The sequence below is a fragment of the Styela clava genome, chromosome 3 (genome assembly GCF_964204865.1).
Source record: "Styela clava chromosome 3, kaStyClav1.hap1.2, whole genome shotgun sequence".
Taxonomy (NCBI): domain Eukaryota; kingdom Metazoa; phylum Chordata; class Ascidiacea; order Stolidobranchia; family Styelidae; genus Styela; species Styela clava.
In genome coordinates this window covers 18,036,042-18,052,565 of record NC_135252.1, presented here as the reverse complement: position 1 = coordinate 18,052,565, position 16,524 = coordinate 18,036,042, and the positions used below count along the sequence as shown (strand labels likewise).

Sequence of the window (16,524 nt, the reverse complement as noted above, 5' to 3'; positions counted from 1 at the left end):
AAACCCCATATATAGTTTCCAATTGGATAGGGAAAGTCAAGAAATAGCCTACTATTCGGTATTTCGCTTGGAATTATGCTAAAGTAACAAGTATAGCCTGTAGTTCCGCGGAAAAATCAAGTAGGCCAATATTTGAAGAGCCTTTGCTAAGTCATTTCTAATATTGCAATGAATAGGACTGGGCATTTTGAATCGACTTTTCGGTTCCAATAGTAAACTTAGCGGAATACCCCGACCATCAGAGGTTATCAAACACGCAATATTTATGTTTTAAATGCAAATATATTGTAGAGATGAACAATCAAATTAAAATATTACAAGTAGCAGATAATTGAATAGATCTACTCTTAAATCTTAATACAAATACACGTGATAAATACCAAATTATAAATACGAAAAACAACGCGAAACCCATATTGCATGTCATAAAATGATTGCATAAAAAGTCTGTCACCGTAAATCACATAGCAAATAAATCAGGTCACGACGTTGTTTTGTATGATAGCATGCGCTATCAGCAGTAAGTGGCTAAAATTATTCACATCCACAATAACCAACAATATGAAGTCGCTACTAATATATGCATATAGAGCAAATGGGCTGTGTGTTGCAAGCCCTATCAGTGAAAACCTATGAAGGCCATTGTAAATCAGTGGTTTAGATTCATTAATTAACTTTAAACCGTTGCTTGATTTAAGTTTGAACAGTGGCGCTATTTCAATAAGTATCGGCAAATAAGTTTCAGAAAATACTCAAAAGCCTGGTATCCAATCGAACCAAATTGAAGATCTTGATGATATCTCTACTTTTCAATAATCAATGCTTAAACAAACAAACATACAAACACATTTGACATTATATTGAGAAAAACGTTGTGATTGGATATGCCTAAATATATATATACCGTACCTTTAGTAAAAGCTATGTGTTGAAGAAAAACGTGGTGATTGGATATGCTTTCACCAATGATATCTCAAACCGTTGTTTGATTAACTTTGAACAGTGGCATTTTTCTTTGAGGTTCGGCAAATTAGTTTCAGAAAATACCCAAAGCCTGCTAAGTCGAACTAAATTGGAGATCAATAATCATCTACTTTTTAATAATCAATGCTTAAATAAACAAACATAGAAACAGATAGACATTATTGACTGTAATGAGGAATGTTAATATATATATATAGTAAACGCTATATACTTTGAAGAAAAAACGTAGTGATTGGATACATGAAACAATCAGAAAGAAGGGAACTCTCAGTATTGAGAACAGTTAGTTTATTTAAAAAAACTCCATTATACACCCAATTTGAAAATGGAGAATTTTGGAGAGCAAGCAAAACCTTTGAAAAGTTCAAATCAGGACAATATTCATATGCCGCTCACCAGCACACACTCACAAAAAACACAAACATCGTTAAGCTTTTCTTGGGCCAGAAATAAACACACAAAAAAATACGCGAATGTATCGAACTTGTATTGACGAAAGACCAATAAAATCAGTCAGTCATCTTTTCCTAGATGACCATGCTGTTTGCATTAAAAATAAAAGTTCAAATCGGAAAATAATGCTTTACAAAATAGATCCACGTTTCTACTAACGTAACCTGACTGCTAGCCAATAAGGGGATATTTACAGAATGGCGTTTTTGTAAATTTGGATAAATATCACCAGATCCAAGTTTGATCGTCAAAATCAGCGGTATAATACACACTCGTTTCACGTAAGACAACAGTATAGATTCAGACTCGCAAAGTGGGTTTGATTGGGTGTTATAATAATGCAGCCGTAAACGCTAGGTAAAAGGCGCACAACGCAGAAATTGGTAATAGTATAGGCGGACTGCAAACTTTATTTGATATACTGGTTTAGGGTTAAATTTTAATTGGGTATTCTTCATTTCAAATATTTGCCGGCTTTGGCCCCCACGATTCTGAAGTCTCATAATGAAATAAGATACAAGAGTATGTTGAATAGTAGAAGAATTATACAGCTAAATATACATATATACATTGTTCAGTCATTTATTTTCGAAGTTGGAATAAATCTCAAACGATTTCATGTAGTTGCAGATTGCAGTGTGACAAAATTTGTATTGTTCCTGCAATCATAATATATTTCAATATTTTAGTTTTCGTGACAACAATACTTAAAAGCAACTGAAGATACAGAGATAGGCAATATTGGGCTTACAGGTGTGTATATAGAATTGAATAACAACAAGCCGTAAAAAATGAGAGCCTTGTTGATTAAAGACTAAATTAATACCAGAATTAAGGTTGTATATTTGAGTAATTGCATTGAACAATGTATAATGAACAATCAATGTAAAAGTTCCAACGCAGTCGTGTATTTGGATTCTCACATAAAAAATTTCTGAAATCAATCTAGAAATATCATTTAGAAGAATTTACCAAAGTCTGAACCATTCCTTGTTTACAATCACGCAAATCTTTTACTGCTCGGAAAACATCAACTTTATTCTCGTGTTTCAATCTTTCTATCAAATTTGCAATTGCGCAAAATGCTCCAGTGCGTCCAGCTCCGTCGCTTCAACAATAAACAAAAAATAATGTCCATGATTTTTGAAATTCATTATCAATATATAGTTGACACGTATGGAAATTTATACTAAATTACGTACGTGCAGTGGATAAGACAAGCTGATCCCTGCAAACTTCTTGTATTTCTCTGCATCTCCCCAATAATATCCAGTACAATGCTTCCATCTTCTGGGCATTGTTCATTGCTCCAGCCAGAATATTGTATTTGAGTAACATGAGTCTAAATTTAAAACTTGTCACACTTAAATATTTGTATATTTGCACTGTCATTCATACTTTAACAAAGATTTCGAAAATGGAAACCATGAAGCATATATTTGTAAGCTTTATAATATCGAATATTGATTTTCATCATAAATAGTTATCAGTATCGTTTTATAATGTAAAAACGTAATATATAGGGCTGGGAATGGTTAACCGGTTAACCGATTTCAGATGGTTAACGGTTACGATTTATTTTAACCGTTAACTGACATCTCAGGTACAAATCATCTTCATACCTTACAATTTCTTCAAATATGATTACGTCATCGCAAATTTATCTCTTGTGGCGTTTATTTCAAAAGAATATTACTAACTGTGTGGGTAAGGACTCAATAAATGTGAAAAATAGGGGAAGATTGCTGATTATGGAAATTTGACAATGATGAATTCAGAATCAGTTTTCGGTCGATTTCGAAATATATTGTTCACGATTTCATTGCAAAATAGGATATTCAATGGCATACAACAAGTGCGCAGTTGATGCCGTTTTTCTTTATAATATATATCTCGAAGTAGAATTTGCATATCGAACACGAATATTTTGTCACATAAATGACGTTTAACAACGGAATCAGGTCTTCTAAAATACTTCCACACGCCGCTCGAACCACGCTGCCTATCTCTTGCAGCAGAGCAATCATGAAACTATCTCGATTCGTGAATAATTTTGAGCGATACCGGAATAAGAACACGCGAAATTGCCTTATAAGCGTTGTGACGTAACAATCTGAAATTCTACATTATTACGTCAAACGTCACGCGGCGGTTAACCGGTTAATTTTACCCGGTTAACGGTTAAAGTGTTCTCCCCGAAATTCCCAGCCCTAGTAATATATAATTTCTTTGTATTTTAACCTGTTGGTTTCCTCTGAACACTTTAAAATTTCTACGAGATATTGATCCATTTATATTTTCTTCCATCAAAGTAACAGAAACGTTTTCCATGCTCAACGTAGCGCGAACATCGTGTGGCCAATACTGAATGCACTCCTGTGTAAGAAAGTAGTACATCATCTTTGGGATTAGAAAATTGCATATGCGAGTGTATGTTTTGGAGAATTGCATTTTTCACTTCATAAATATTTGAATTCGCATGCTCAACTTTGTGAATATGGTGTATAACTATGGTAAAATATTATCTTGCGATAATTATCTTAAAGTTGCGATAAGTAAAAATTATCCCGGATAAAAACCGCAGTAATCGTGAATCGTTTTAGGTTTTAGTACTACGGGAACGATGGGCAACAATCTTGCTGAAATCAACAATCTTCGCTTCGAATACCACTTGTTTTCACGGATTTGCCTTCCGTTAAACGGAAAACGGGGTATTAACTTTCTGAAAGCCCATAAATCGGGATATAATTACTGGAGCGGTATACTTATTACTGTTTTACTGGATAGGCGATTTGAAAACAACCTATACTAATTTTAACCAAACCAAGTTGACTAAATAAAAATTTGGCATTTATGGAAACTTACCTCAACACAAGCTAGCATAATAATAGTATTAACTCTGTTATCCAGTACAGATCTCCAAAAGAATGGAATTCCTTCGTTCATCGGTGCTTGTGCTGCAATCATACTTGTGCTTTCGTCGTAAGTCTGTGATAAATATGCGTTATATCAAGATGTGACTTATGGTAAAAGTTAACAATTGATAAATATTTTAAACACGTAGGCTACATGACATACCAAAATCAATGCTAATAAAGATCTGTGATGTTCAAAAATATTTCAACAGCAATTACTTATTTGTCTTACCTCTATCCACGATGCATTTACATATGGCACACGTGCTTCATTGTTGCACATTATCAAAACAACTGCATTATGATCGTCTGATAAAAATAAAGAAAGTGGAAATATATATATATATACAAAGACGCAATAATGTGAATTATTATATTATATAGTTCAACTTACAAGGAATCACATCGTCTGATATATTGTATCTTCTATTTTCATAACGTCTTCCAATTAGTTTAGAACATTTCAAAGGTTCTAATATTGACAATTTCTCAAATTCATCACGAAACTCTCTTCGTTTTTCATGGCTAAATTGAATATGAAAAATTACATTTTCCTTCCCTAACCCTTTAGTCAAATAACAGCAAATATATTTTACTATTAGAAATACTAGTTTTATTTTGTTTTGGACACAATGTGGACCGATGGATCGTTTTGTCATTTTGTATTCTTGCTGCTATGAAAAAATCCCTGTCCTAATTAAATTATGGACATTTTCCAATAGATGAAGATTGTGTTTTTTGCTAGAAAACTATTACTTTATTTATTTCAAAACGTTCCGTGGGCTGTATAGTATAGGATTCGTTTTTATGTGCGATGTCGTCATCGAAATTAAAAAATTGCGCATTTTTTCCGCTATCTGGTTGTCAGATGAAGTCTACGGTACTACGGTGATTTACCATGACAGATTGCATAACCGTACTAATTCGTGTCCATATATGTGAGCACTGCTCTCTTGTTTCAAATGCAATACTAGCTCGCTCGCTCTTTGTGGTTAATCTTACCTTGTTATTTCTTGAAATTTGTGCCCAATATCCTGTGCATTATAATCAGTATTCTTAAACAGGTAATTTTCCAGAATCAACTTGTGTAGAAGTATGTATTGATCCTAAAGATGCAACGATAGTTTAAGTTTTAAAAAATCTCTTTCCATTGACAGCATTATCTTCTACTCAAACTAACTGACAGTCGAAATTGGCAACCTGCTATTTTTTATTAATTTCTATGTTACCAGAACTCTCAAAAATCGATTATCAGAAAAGATAGAATAAAGCACTGACGCTGTTTTGTATCATGTCGACACGTTGGGATCTCATCTTCAATACGCATTGCAATACATCAACATTTCCTGTATCTCTTCCTTCTTCGAGCAAATAGTCGTATCCTATAAATGTTCCCGTCCTTCCAGCACCAGCGCTAAATTGAATATTAGTTACACTCAAATTTTATGAATGTATTCTAGTTCGTGTTATCTTTCAATCATCATCTTTGTACTGCGTTAAATATCTGAGATACTTTTTAGTTTCGCAAAAAAATATAGCAGTTACCTGCAATGCACAATCATTGGCGTATCATCCCCAAATTCTTCTGAACATTGAATCACAAGTTTATGCATTCTAACAAGATTCGATGTTGTGAATGGGATGTCATGGTCGGGCCAGTTCACATATTGGTATTGTAATACTTCCATTGCTATATTCTGGAAGAGAATTGTTTGAACCCATTGTCAAATTTATTGCCACGTAACATATTTGAAAAGAAATTGGAATTTTATTAACTAGAGGGACTTAATAAACTCTTTGCCTGCTGCTTATAAAACAATATCAAACAAACCCCATCATTTGTTTCTACTTGAAATATTCTCCGTACAAAGCCGGAATACTTCACTTCTTCTGAGTTGAAAACTTTAACTACTCCGAAACTAGAAGTAATTCCATAATCTGGCCAGTACTTTTGACATTTTTTCTACAAATACAGAATAAAAAATATTTCCTAATAAAATAGATTAAACAATATATATATATATATATATATAAATATATATTCTAGCAGTTAATTCATTCACTATGTATACGTCATTTGCAGTCTTTATATATAAACATATATTATCTTAATATAAATTTCTGTATTGCTAACGATTTTGCTTACTTTTCCTGCTTCAAAACATTTTGCCAGCATAACAATGACTTTACATTCCTGCTCAACGACCATCAACCAAAAATCATCAACAGTTGTTGGTAAAGGACCTTGAGTTGCGATGTATTTACGTGATTTAGCATAACCCTGTTAATGTCGAAAATATGGAAGGTTAAAGAACGTAAAGTAAATAAGAAAAGGAAAGTACTTTCGAAGTAAATTATTGTATTATACATAATATATTTTTATATATATATACAAAAATATGGTAACCATATATTTGGGACTTCAAAGCGAGACGCTTCCAATGTCCAAGACCCCTTATCTATGTGATTTTTAAATTTACATTTTCCAATTTTAATACATTGGCCTACATTTGAAGCCATCCCGGCTGTCTTCATTGAACATATTGTCATCGAGAGTTCATGCGCATGTTTTCTGCCTAAATATCAGTTTCAGTTCGAAAAATAGAAAGGAATTGACATTAACAATACAAAATAATTCGATTTTGGATATTTTTATGTACAGCAAAAGTAAGAAAGAATAATAAAATAGCTTTCATTTTTCAAGCATTAGGAGTTTACTTATTCACCCAATAATACTTTTCTGTGTATAACACATTTCTCAAAACGACGTTGTTCAATGTTACTTTTTCGTAAAAGTCAGAGTATTAGTATTGATTTTACATCCGATAACGGCTTTCACGTTCTACTGAGCAACACTCTCTTGACGTTCAAACCTCACAGGTAACATATTGCACCAATTATCTGCTAACGAAACACTGAAAATTCCCCTTCAGTAGGTAGGCTACGGGTACGCTACGCAGCAACAACAGTAACGAGAACATGCTAATTGGTAATGTTTGTTTATTATGCTGGCTGGCTGAACGCCAAAGTGGAACTTTTGGCTGACCGGTCGGGATGCGGGTCAGTATGTTAAAAAATGGGACTGTCTCGCCTAACACGGTACGTATGGTAATCACAGTTTTATGCATACTTACATATAATGCTGTGAAGTAAAATTTTGTAATACATACCTTGCATTTTTATACTTAACGTTATATACCACACATAAAATCTGAGGCCAAAATAATGATGCTAAAGCAACCCCAACACTAGTTCAATATCTATTTTCAATATGAATTCAAGAGTGTGAATTATCAAGTTTAAATCATAGTTGTATTTAAAACACCACTTACATTAACGTAGCATGCATTGATGTATCCAGTGTCATTAGCTTTGATCCAAACACGAGTTTCGTCATCTATAAGAAAGACAACAAACTTTAGATATTTAGATGTTCTTTGGTTCTGGCAATGTTATTTTAAATCATTTGTGAAAAAATGATGTTTAAAATTTGAACATATATTCAAACTTTAAATACTGTAAGGGCGCGGTAACCGAGTGGCTGACGTGTTGGACTAAACTAATATCGCTGATTGAAATCTCAAGTTTAAATAATATGTCAGCCACCTCAGTCACTATTTGCTGAATCGGGTATATAATGCCAAACGGAAAGTGTTACCAAACTGTGGCCAAGAGCTCTGTTCAAAGTGCAAATAGTATAAATACATCGTATACTTTTAAAGAAAATGATGATATTACATAAAATTTGATCATCTCATAAATGCACTACTCAAAAGAAATAATTTGCACTAACATGGTAATATGTTTCTATATCTATTTTTCCTCTTCAATTCAGGAGCAGATGCGAACGTTGTACTTTTCATATTTGCTTTTGATTCAATTTTTATTCTCTAAAAAAAAGTTATATCTAGATAAAAACGATACCAATCCAAAATTCATGATTACGCTATAATCTTTTTGTATTTACCACATGCTAAAATAATTATTCAAACATACTTTGTATAAATAAAATCAATTTTCTCAACTTTGATTCAGATTACCTTGAACTGTTCGCGAAACAATGCTTTCTCATTATGAAATAGATTTCTGTAATAATCTTCAAAATTACTCAGTGGAACATTTGTGCTTGGTATTTCTTCTTCTTCAACTGCTTAATAAAAATACTCGTTCAATAATGCAGTGAAACTGTACAGTTAATCTAATTACAAGTTATCTGTAGGTTTTATCATATTCATTTACTGCATATTAATACGTTTCGAATAAATAAAACTTCTGATAATCAAAAATTCAGGAACGTGATTGTCATTACCTTGTTCATTGTTTCGATATTGAACTATTTGATCGATTTTCTTGTTAGATTTTGTTCTTTGTCTATTGCAGTTAAACAAAATCTTTTGGTTACACCAGAGAAGGAGGAAAAAACGGTACTTAGTTTTATGTGTCGATCACAATTTGCATTCGAATCGAATAACCCAGTTTACTTCAGCCATACTTCTGTTTTCTGCTGCGTATCAAATTATACGCCATGATTTACGCCATGAAATATTTAATTCGGTAATTTAATCAACTTCCACGTTTACAAAAAAATTAAAGTAGTATTCCAAGGGTAGCAGTTAAGGATTATTGTTCTAATCTTATTCAACAATTTTATTTGTCCTAAAATTAATTATTCCAACCTATCGATCGTAGTAAAAAGCTAAATACCTGACTGTGAAAAAGATTACAACAGCTAGCAATATGAAAACAACCACGGTCAATCCAATAATAAGAAAAGTTTTCCACTCATCTGCAACAATATATTATTATATAGATTAGTAGAACTATTCAAGACAGGGTGGTCCAGTGTTGCGAGTTTGAATGGACGCAAAAACCTCTGAGGGAGGTCTCGCGGGCCGCAGTCGGTGAAAACCCAGAAGTGCTCAAAACATCGACTGCTATCGCGTGGCCAACGCTTAAAAATTGTGTTTTGACTGAAATAAAGGCACAAAACGTCTATTCAAACGAAAAGGTCGTGTATGCGCAAGACAATTCATTCTCCTTTTATTGATCACGGAACGTCATTCCCATATAGCCATCGTCTTGACCTTTTCAGAGATACAACAATGAAATTCCGTGATTTTAACAAACATTAATCCCGACATCGGGGTCAGAAAAGGACTACTACCAGTTGGAAAAGTTAGAAAATAAATCAAAATTGTTCGTGCTAATAAATACAATTTGCAAATGGTTTAGTAGTGTACGCCAAAATTGTTTTCGGGCGCACGGAATGTGTTGGCGGGCCGCAGTTTTGACCACCCTAATTACTTATCGATTTTAATCGGTAAGTATGTTGATAGGTATTTGTCTGTCTGTTTGTCTCTTTGTCTGTCTGTTAGAAGCACGCGATATCTCACGAAAGCAAGATTGAATCTGCTCCAGATTTTGCATATGCATTCATCATATGTCGTACCAAAAGCCTATTTGGATGAATTATGTCGTATAATAAGCGAGGTATTAATTAATTAGTGATGGGACACAAGGTGTCACTATGGAGTAAGAGCGCTGTTTTGGGGGACCGCCTAACTTTCGATCGATAACTCTTCGGTCTCTGACCGATATTCTCGTTTAATATATTATAGCTTATGCGCAACTTTTTTTGCGGTGTTTGCGAACTGATAGAAATCAGATGTTAAAGTTTGTTTATTTTTTCATTCATTCAGTCTTTATTTTCTCATTCATTCTGACAAAGTAATCGAAAGTTATATTTCGTTTCTTTTTTTAATCACCTGCAAGCTGTTTCCCAACCACGAGTGCGTCACTAACACCGAATGAAACACCTTCTTTAGTTGGTGTAGAAGTCACAAGAAATATTCTGCAATATACAACGGTGGCTCGTAGTTAGGTCAAAAATCACATATATATTGTTTATTTTTGACTTATAAAAAAATGTTTCAAGGCTTTTTTATCTGCAGGTGATATGCAGATTTATATCCGTTACCCAAAATTCATATCTATTTATTCCGTTCATACATCAAATAAAACTATAATCGTGCATTGCAAGTAGGTCGGTTGGGACATGACGCTTTGGGCTCCTATAAAGAAGCAATGAAGTTTAATATTCGAGAAACGAAAAACTTTAGTATCGTACCTGTGAGTTTCATCTAGTGACAATCTCTTGTTATATGCAGCATACGTATTTTTTGAATTATTCCCATTACCACTGTTGTTATTTCCGCTAATGTCACACCTTGTTTTTACTTGATCTCCAAGAATCAGACTTATTTTCGGACGGTTATGCCCAACGCTTTAAATGGAAAATATGTATTACACAATGTTTTGGCAAGGAAATATCATATTGTATATGTATACATACATGATTCTGTTACTGAAAAATTATTAGTCTGGGTTTTAATAGATGTCATTATGTACAAATTTATCTATTCAAATAAATTTGATTACATTGTATATATAACAAACCCACTAGAGTTTTTCAGGATATAATATCAAACTGTTATTATATATGTGTAATTGTTATTATCACAAATTAGAAGCAGCAAATCAGGAAGAACGTATGTTTTGGCAACAGAAGAAATCCCACACAATAATTATGCGTAATTCTCACATAATATGATATCATGTTGAAAACGTCCAAGTATCATACCTGGTTCTGTTCAAAGCTATTGCAATATATTCATCTTCAATTTCTGAATTATTCAGTTTACTCATACGTACATTGTTGAAATCAGGCAAAGTCTCGCTTGTTTCGTTGAGTTGTACGATGATAAAGTAACAACTAATAGTGTATAATGACATGGTGATAGAAAAAAATTAGTAGCATTTTTGAATAGTTATAACAATCTTTACAATGTAGAAGTACTATTTTTGCTTATTTTCTCGCCAAATATTTTGAGTCTGAAGGACTCAATGAAGCATGGATTGGGTTTACCCTGTTCTCATAACTGATATTCTGTATAGCAGCATCATTCACCCCAGAGCAAAATTAGAAGGTATCACCAGGCATTACATTTGTTCTATTGTGAGCGTCAATTCGCATCTCTATTCGGGCCACTGAAACAACTTTTAACTTTGGCGAGAGACATAAGTACACAATTAAATCACCTTATAGGACCATTTGTTTCATCTGGAATGTTAATTGAGAATCCCAATATTCCAGAATTACTCATTTTATCTATGGTTGTTGGTGTCTGAATGTTGGATGGTGCTGTAAATCCCAAACAAAAGTAAAATTTTGATTCATTCTTCCTAAGAAAATGAGCATATCCGTTATGCGTTCAAATAATGCTGTAATTTTCTGGGCTACTTGAGTGTCGTATTTTTACAACGTATTCTACTATTATATAAAATCGAATCTGACCCGCAATTGCAAGGTAAATCTTAGCGGAAATGCAATAAAGATATTTATTTAAAAAATATTTTTAAAGCGATTATTTCGTAAACACATGACTTCAGAATGTATACTGTTGTTAATCGGAGTCTAAAACGAATTGGAATAAAAACTAAAAATAAATTCCGAATTACCATTGGTATCGGTAGCACATTCTCCAACAGCCTTTGACTTTGGTCCAAACCCTGCACAAGTTTTAGCTTGAATAGAGACATTGTATTTTCTATTGAAATTTTTCGGAAGAACATATGAGGTTATATGAGATGGTAGCAGCATTTCATTCATTTTCACATCATCTTTATAGTATGAAGACACTATGGCTTTTGTTGAGCTGATAACGAGCTGAAATGGGATAAATAGTTTCAGGTTATAACTATTTGTACAACTTACGAAATATTATTATCTATTTTTAGCGTCTAATTCTAATACATAGTTTTCAAGACGGAGTTTAATTTCGAAGAGCTTTAACAATTAAACCAACTTGAACCACATCAAATTCTGAATCGACTGAATCAATTAACGTTTTTATATCACATGATAGTATCAAAACAGAAGGTGAATAAATCGTCTTAAAATCATATACGCTAACTAAATCACTCATTAGTATTCCAATATTAAACTATACAATTCGTCCTCTCACATAATGAGCCTCAAGCCAAATTAAACAGTAAAAGAATACAGACCTTGTAATCGGATATATATTTCGGGTTCATTACTATCGACCAAGATACATTGCAAGACCCATCAAAAGTCATCTTCAGACTTGGTTTCGAAACACGACCGGGGAGACCTCCAGTGGTTGCATGTGTGGTTGTTGCATAATGGCTGAAGCAAGTTGGCGGGGTTGTTAAGCATGGCTCAATCTAAAATAGAATTATTTTTCATTTTTTTACTTTATATACGGCTATAAGCGTTTGCACAAGAGAGATTTGTGATCATTGAAATTTTATAATTTATATATTCTTCCATGGAAATTACCTTAATAATATACGATGTTGACGGTTGAAGATCTGCCACATTGGATCCGATAGAGACATTATTCGGCGTTGTAAATGAATCTCTATAATTGCTGCTGTTAAGAGTATCCACAATCCGAAATCTATAATATATATTTTTAAATTGTTTATGAAATAAGAATGAGGAAGAAAAATAATAGAAAAAAAACTAAACCTAGTGAACACTAGGATACCAAATTATTAGTATGGAATTTTAAAGCAAACCGATTAGTTGAATTTAGTATTTTAATTATTAGTATGTAATAAGTACTTTTGTATTATGATGTTTGTAGTAAATATCGTTGTAGTAATTATTTAAGGTACGGTAAATTAGTTTACCCGCAAACTTTGTATATAGTATGCCACGTTAATTGAAGCATCATCAGCTTCAGTCAGATTCATTTTTTTCATTCCTTTATTGTAAGTTTACTTCTGGGTATTTCCACTGGGCCGTAATTTGTGGCAAGATATTAACCTCGGAATGCAAATGATCAGTCATATGTAGTTAGATACCTGTGTTCAATACCAATTCCAAGAACATGTGGTTTCCAATTGACCAATAAATTGGAATTACAAGGTGACGATGTAATGTTGATGATTGATGGTTGACTTGGAACTGAAAATATATTCAAACTTGTTTGTATATATATATATTTACCAGAACTGTTATATATATGATTGTATATTCTTTGACACATATCAACATTAAATATTACGCTGTGAAAAGATAGTCGAGCAATAATCAATTTTGTAGTTGGTAATCCTGCTCAATCGAGCCAATTTATTTTTTGTTATAAAATTGTATTTATATATGAATGCATTTTATGTGAAACTTCATTGCTAATCTCACCTTGTATATTAAGGATACCTGAAACCGAATGAGGATTTTGTCCAACTGTATTTGATGCAAAACATCTGTATTGTCCTTCGTCTGCAATTGTCAATTGTTTTAGACCCAAAACTAATTTTTGCCCGTTTTTGAACTGATTATTTAATGGTGTCGAAGTAAGTACAATATTTCCTTTCATCCATTTAACAGTCGGTGGTGGGAACCCAGATACCATGCACGTTATTTCTTTTTTGCCAGTATAGGAAGTTACAATGAAGTTAGTTTGTGATAACTGCATATCGTGCGGTCCAGCTAAAAATTTATATAGTTGATACATTTATATATTTCAAATATTTAAACAAGACTCCGTGAAAAGCTACAAGATGGAGGTAACTGCTAATTTAATATAACGAATTTCATCTGCAATAAATCTTGATTGAAGTTTCAATATTTTGTTCTATTTTACCTTGTTCGCAAATGTAGTAATGCTTGTCAGTGCAGTATGTGGTTCTTGATGTGAAATCACTCAATGAAAATGAATAGCAAGTAGAACCTGTGTTTGCTAACCAGAGTTTATCATCAGGTCCGAAATGACTAAAAATAATAAATTTACAAAATTAAATATATTTTCTTTCATTTAGACCAATATTCATTTTCGATATTTACTTACTCAGAATTTAAATGGCCCTTGATAAGAGATTTCGTGGCCGACGTCAATTTCAAAATTCGAGATTGCGTTTTTGCGCATTCTGTTCGAGCTGTTTCATAAATAACTTTAGGGTGAGGACTTCCAATTGCAGTCAGTTTGTATATTCCCAAAGAAATTGTAAAGGAAATCGCTAAATCAAAACAATATAAAAATGTAGGCAAGAATGTTGGTTGGTTCATGTTTTCATAAAAAACACAAAACGTTCTATAGAGTCTTGCTGCACACTAACACAAATGTATTTATGTTAGTGTGCAGCAAGACTCTTGAATCACTTAGGATAGTTATCTTTACTCTTGAATGCATACGGATCTGCCGGCACAAAAGCATAGAAGAAGGATAAGTAGTTAGTCTCGCAAAAACCAAATCTTTAATGTTCTATAAAGTTTAAAAATTTAGACTCATTATTTTTTTTTTCAAACCCGTGGTTTTATTACACACATCGATATTCACTGTGTCAAAATGAATTCAGGAAAAAATGAGCCAAACCTTTTGCTTCCATAAATTATTTTAATTTAATAAAAATTTATGGGCGTATGTTAATTATATGATAATATATTATATAAAAGATCATGTAATTATTTATTCACAATTATTATTATAAGCATTATATTCTACAAAGATATGTAAGTTCAATTTATCCCTGTCATTCTTTCTATCAAGCTTTAATATAAAATCAAACTATATTCTTATATCGAGTGATGGACTGAGCGCAGCCAGTTACAGGTTGTGCGTAATATTAATTACCAGCATGGTACCGGTTGTCATGAGGGTACAGCCAATGGCGCGTCAAACTTTTTTGCTGATAATGGTGCTCCTTACACCTAACTTCAAAAAAGAATTTTGGGGGATAAATAAATTATAAGTTAGATGTTGGTATAGACAGATAGACTACCTACCGTGCGTGAGACTAAATAATTTCAAGTACCGTAATATTTCAATGTTTGAACATCAATATTCAAATTAACCAACAAACTCACTCTTGTGTTAATGTCTGCATGTCTTATGGCAACGTCCAAGGCCTAATGGTTTCATATCAAGAGTGAATATACTACTTTAATACCATGTTGATTGTTTATTTAAAAGACTTACACATATACCGGTACCGGTACATTTGAGATCATATCTAAAAATGTCTGACGAGTGGAAACATGATGAGCAGTGGGAAGCTGCGGTGAAGAGGCGGCCCATCGTTGTCAACCCTTGGTTTTTTTTTTTATTTACGTTTTTTTTTTTAATTTTTTTTTATAATTTTTTTATTTTTTTCTATTTTATATTTAATTTTTTTTTGCATTTTATTTTTATTATTTTTTTTCATTTTTTTTTTTTTTTAATGTTTTTTTACAACTATTTTTTTATTTTACTTTTATTTTAAGTTTTTTATTTTATTTTTTATTTTATTTTTTCAATTTTAAGCGTGACAACGATGGGCCACCATACTCATGTCCAAAGTGCTGTTTGGAAAAGCGCGCTTTAACGACATCTCGCGGACTAGAGCTCTAGCATTCGCATTTAAAAAGCCATGAGTGACGTTCAAGGGCCTAATGGCTGACGAGAAAAAACAATTATAAGTGAACCTACAAAATGACCTCAAAATGGTCGATAGGAAAACTGCCAAACTTTGCTAACGTTGTTGAAGCAAACGAAGGTACGAGTAAACATTAAAAAAATCATCACCCTCTGATTGTGCTAAGAACGTCATTTTTTACAGAGGTAACATCAAGTTGAACAAGACTTGATCCGCTTCCACACAAGGATTTTGCTCCTGACCAGGAATACGCAGTATTGTAAAAATTGAGTTTATAGGAAGGTCGGGTTACTGTCTTCCAAAGTCCTAAAAAATAACAATCATTCATCACAAACATTATCTATGAATCACGGGGATTTATAGGTTTTCGGGAATGATAAAGGTAACATTAGACGCTACATATTTCAGGTGAGATGATACCGAAAATAGTTACTTTATAAACCAAATTGCAAAAAATGGCTATGGGACTACCTAAAGCAAAACTAAAAATACAAAAGTATGTTAACATGTCAGTTGTATTAGAACATAATTTACTGAATACTTAGTAAAATGTGACATTGCATAATGCATACAACAAATGCATTTTTATTACCTGTACTAGATGTTGCAAGAAATGTTAACAGAACCAACCAGAAATTGCACCCAAACATTTCAGTTTCGTCAAATAGTCATCATTAAGATATATCTGTCATATTTGTAATAAATTTTTCAAAATAAAAGTCACTCTATA

General features: G+C 32.7%; 1 protein-coding gene across 1 annotated transcript; it reads right to left on the bottom strand.

The window, feature by feature from the left end:
* Positions 1-278: 278 nt before the first annotated feature.
* LOC120342430 (uncharacterized) lies at positions 279-16,524 on the bottom strand. Its single transcript, XM_078111247.1, has 30 exons — positions 16,387-16,524; positions 15,944-16,100; positions 14,231-14,399; positions 14,027-14,154; positions 13,582-13,872; positions 13,245-13,347; positions 12,715-12,835; positions 12,420-12,599; positions 11,871-12,078; positions 11,451-11,553; positions 10,993-11,124; positions 10,480-10,635; positions 10,118-10,203; positions 9,057-9,138; positions 8,662-8,723; positions 8,393-8,499; positions 8,146-8,242; positions 7,685-7,749; positions 6,499-6,633; positions 6,184-6,315; positions 5,898-6,049; positions 5,631-5,766; positions 5,355-5,458; positions 4,747-4,877; positions 4,585-4,661; positions 4,303-4,425; positions 3,679-3,813; positions 2,640-2,779; positions 2,410-2,545; positions 279-2,096 (listed from the first exon to the last, which is right to left on the bottom strand). Exons 2-30 carry the CDS (start codon positions 15,966-15,968, stop codon positions 2,016-2,018), a joined length of 3,597 nt encoding a protein of 1,198 aa, XP_077967373.1. The 5' UTR covers positions 15,969-16,100; positions 16,387-16,524; the 3' UTR covers positions 279-2,015.